Source organism: Oryzias melastigma, linkage group LG12 (genome assembly GCF_002922805.2).
Source record: "Oryzias melastigma strain HK-1 linkage group LG12, ASM292280v2, whole genome shotgun sequence".
NCBI classification, from domain to species: domain Eukaryota; kingdom Metazoa; phylum Chordata; class Actinopteri; order Beloniformes; family Adrianichthyidae; genus Oryzias; species Oryzias melastigma.
In genome coordinates this window covers 9,713,435-9,717,776 of record NC_050523.1, presented here as the reverse complement: position 1 = coordinate 9,717,776, position 4,342 = coordinate 9,713,435, and the positions used below count along the sequence as shown (strand labels likewise).

Below are 4,342 nucleotides of genomic sequence, written 5' to 3'. Positions count from 1 at the left end.
CCCAGCCGGGAGTCGAACCGGGGCCTTCTCGCTGTGAGGCGAGAGCGCTAACCACTGCGCCACCGTGCAGCCCTCTATAATCCTACCCCAACTGTAAATAAGCCCACCTCTACAATATAATCCCATCCCTACTGTATACAATCCCACCTCTACTGTATATAATCTCACCCCTATAATCCCACCCCAACTATATGTAATCCCATCCCAACTAATACAATTACATCACAACCTTAATTTAAAAATGTTTCTTCTAATTAAGTTAAACTTTAGCACTGAATCCAAGTATTTTTTTTGGAAATTAGATATTTGTGGTTTAAAAAAGATGATTACAAGTGTTTGTTTTTATATTTCACTCTTAATTGCATCATTTTGTGTTAGTCAGACTCTGTGTGCTTGCATGCTCAATGTTCTAACCATGTGTTTTAAATCACATGCACTTGTCCTACCGTTCAGGACAGTGAGTGCCAAAAGGAAATGCACCTTTTGTGACATGCCATTAGGAAAGGGGGCCGCCATGATCATCCAATCCCTTGGACAAATATACCATCTGCATTGTTTTAAGGTAAGGCTTGAAGGATCAGGATAAGCATCTACTGAACACAAGTTTTACAACTAAACCGATCATTCCTAAATTATTTTATTTGCAGATGACGTACTAATCTTTTTACAATCGCTAGATCATTTGTTTGTTTAATTTGTTGCTGGTTTTTCTCCTCTCTATTTTATTTACAGTGTTTTAAATGCAAGGAAAGTCTTGAATCAACAAAGGCAGAAAACCCTGTCAGAATCAAAGATTATCAACTTTATTGCGCTGAATGCTACAAAAAAGTCAAAGGTGAGCGATAACGCCGATATTCTGCTCCAAAGAGGTTGTGCTCGCCTTCAAGGTTTTCCAATCTCTCTTGTTGATGTTTTTCAGCTGGAGAACAGAAGATGTGAGAGTCCTGCGGCCAAAAAGGAAATGTTCTGTATCTTCAGACAACAGATATTGATCCCATTTGAGAACCTTAAAGGGTTTTTTAAAGAGGAATTAAGCAAATTAAAAAATGAAGGCATTCATAAAGACATGGTGGGTCCCATCAGGTTTTACGAATAGATATTTTTTCAGTCTTTCCAATACAATTTGGTTCTTAAAACATAAATGTAATATATGTTTTGTAAAAGTGTTTCTAAGTGAAGGAAATAACAGATGACAGTGAACAGAAGGGTTAATCAAAGCTGCTGTTGCAGGGATTCATTACAAACCGCCAAATGGCGAGCATCATGAGGAGTTCATGGTCTCGTCTGCAAGCAATGGTGTTCTTACCTCTTCAGTCAGTCACCTCGTTCAGGTTCCATGCATATTTTGTGTCTCGTAATAGTGTTTTTCAACCATTGTGTTGCAGTGACTTATTCTGTTTCACCTAATTGTTCTAAAAAATATATTATTGCTGGGATGTCAGCTTTATGTTCATCCAAACATGCCATGGTTCACGCCAAAATATGAAGGAACATATTTTTTTCTTTGTGTTTATTTGATTCATACTCAAGATAGTTTGATTAACACGACTGTAGATTGTTAAAACTGAGTTTTAATTTTATAAGTATTTCACTATGATTTTTATCAAGAAAAAGTATAATTTATCTTAAAAACTGATAAAAAATATATACTAAAATTCTAAAGCCTTTCAGCTCTTTTGAAATTAATACAAAACAACAATTAATAAACACATTTTCACTGACACTGTGTTCTTGTTAAGATTCTTGTCTCTTTTCCCACAAAGATGTATCATATTTATATGTGAGATTAGCACATTATTCAAGCTTGAGGGCATTTATTTGTAGATACATCTTGGCCACCTCCCTGAAGAGGAGTTCTGGGCATGTCCTTACAGGCAGAGGCCTCATGGGAAGACCTAGGACACGGTGGAGGGAGTATGTCTCTCAGCTGGCCTGGAAACGTGTGTGGGCACCCCTGCAGCAGAACTAGGATGAGGGTGTGGGCATCTGCTTAGACTCCTGACCTGGGACCTGGCTCTGAATAAGTGATAGAAGACAAATGCAAGCCTGTACTCATCCTATTTATTTGTTAATCTGAAGTCATTCTGTTTACTTTTTAATGCAAAATATTCCATGATCTTTACTGTAGTTTTATATACAATTAATTGTGAATCAATTCAGGCATGAAAGGGGCAAACTAAATTCTGATCTGAGTGTCATCTATTTAATTACATTATTTCAGTAAATTGTTGATACTTTAGTCATTTTTCAAAACTTTTTATACATTGTTAATTCATTCGAACTAAAGAAAAATCCTACCAGACCCTTCTGAATTCAGCTCCATATGAAATACAATATCTTTCTTCCTTCCGAAGCACTTTGTTCAGTTCAAACATTATACCCCATGGAAATGAGATACACCTGACCTCATTTGGCTGTGCTTGAGGTAAACCATAAACAGCCCTTGGAGGCATTTCTGTCAAATTCTTAGATTAATGTTTTAGGTTTTTCCTAGAAGTTGTGGTACAAGAATTAAAAAAAAAACATTTCCTAACAGTTGAGAGCACTAAGGCTTTCTAAAAGAGCATACCAAGTGGTTCTTTCAAAGATAAAACCGTTGTCTAATGCTGAGTGTTTAGCTGGAAAAAGAAATGGGAGAAAAGTGGGGGAAAAAATCAAAATGTTTCTATTTAGAAAATAAATGTCTTCATTAAAAAAACCCAAAAGACAAAATATAGGCAAAATGTATTATCTTTAACTCAAAATGTTAGAATGATTAAGTGCAATGGTTGCTTTAGAATGATGTCAGTTGTACTTCAATTATTATTATTTTTTACACTGTTGTCCAGGTGCACAGCTGGGACCTTTCTTTGTGGAGTTTACATGATCTCCTTGTGTGTACTTCCTCCCACAGTTCAAAGACATGCTTCACTGATTAATTGATTATTCTGAATTGTCGCTTCCCAAGAGTGTATGAGTGTATGTGTGTGTTTGTGGGGCTCTACAGCAGACTGACAATCTGTCTACGGCAGAGCTCTGCAACCTGAGGCTCCGGAGCCACATGTGGCTCCTTTACCCCTCTATTGTGGCTCTGATTTAAAAAAAAAAACTTTAAATAGTAACTAAAGTAAAAGATTAGACTTCATTCTATCCATTCACAAACAGTTGAAGAAGAGCATCACTCTGTGAGGCTCCTGATAATGATACTTCCCATAATGTTTGTAGATTAACAAAGTCGAGCTAAAACATTTTGACAGATTTGTGATTAGTAAGCACAACCAAAATTTATATTTGAGGGTTACTAGGCGGATTTTCTATGTTTTAACAAATTAAGGTATTTTAGATGCCCCCTTAAGGTTAAAATAAATACAATACGGGTCACTGAATCAGCTCTGATTTAATTTTGGTTCGCTAGATTTATGCATTTCTGGCAGAGATGCACCACAAACAGAAAAAAACCCTGTTTTTTACTCAATTTATTATCCTACACTGTCTGCATTGAGATTATCCTTAGTGACACAGGAAGTCTTTTATTTTGAAAGGAAGTCATGGAAACTTTCATATTTATCTATGTTTTTTAAGCTTAAATGATATTTATTTTATATTTCTCATAACAGGAACTATAACATAAATACAAATCAGTGTGTAAAGGGTGAGCTAAGAATTTGTGGCTCCTGCTGGGTTGTAGTCGGTGAAAAATCAACTCAACTGGCTCTTTAGGTGTGAGGGTGTACTCAGCCTTCCCTCAAACAGTAGCCAAGTCAGGTTTTGGTGACCCAAAAAAGGATTCAAGCAGGTTAAGAAGATGGATGGATTGATTGAAATTTTAACGGTATTACACCCCTCAAAAAAGTTTTTACTACAGCATATTCTAAAAAAAAAAAAAAAAGTTAGGTTTTACAAGCAGGTTTTAGGAATGTTTTCACAGCCACAGGTCATATGTCGTTGAGCGGCCGATTACAGGAAAACAACATCAGGCCATCAAAGTCTAAGCAGGTTCTTGTCAAAACTGAAAGTGAAATAGTAGATGTGGAGAAACTATTTTAAAGATGCTGTGGATTTGAAACATTTTCCTGTAAAGTTCCAAAATCTACCAAAACGTACCACAAGGTGTCACCCATCAGCCTCTTTCACATGAAGACAGATGTGCTGTTTTGTTTTTCTGTATTTTGTCTGTTTGATGATTGACTATATCTAAATTATATATACAATTTATATGATTACTATTTTTTTTATTGTTATATAACAGTGTTTTTTATATAGTTAGCTTTTAAGTGAAAATAAGCATTTATCAAGGCTTTTTCCCCAGATTTTATTTATTTATGTACTTATTTATTTATTTATTTGTCTTTTTTTTTTGTTT

At 35.4% G+C, this 4,342-nt stretch overlaps 1 protein-coding gene across 3 annotated transcripts in view; it reads left to right on the top strand.

Annotated features, from left to right (window-relative positions):
* The window catches only part of LOC112163261 (receptor-interacting serine/threonine-protein kinase 3), a 5,946-nt gene extending 4,240 nt beyond the window's left edge, over positions 1-1,706 (top strand). For 2 of the 3 annotated variants that reach the window (XM_024299575.2, XM_036214610.1), the window contains 3 exons: positions 454-562; positions 733-835; positions 920-1,706. In XM_024299575.2, the coding sequence (XP_024155343.1) occupies positions 454-562; positions 733-835; positions 920-939 (232 nt within the window). In that variant the 3' untranslated portion in view covers positions 940-1,706. The remainder of the gene's footprint in view (positions 1-453; positions 563-732; positions 836-919) is intronic. The other variant, XM_024299574.2, reaches the window with a different exon arrangement.
* The last annotated feature ends 2,636 nt before the right edge of the window (positions 1,707-4,342 follow it).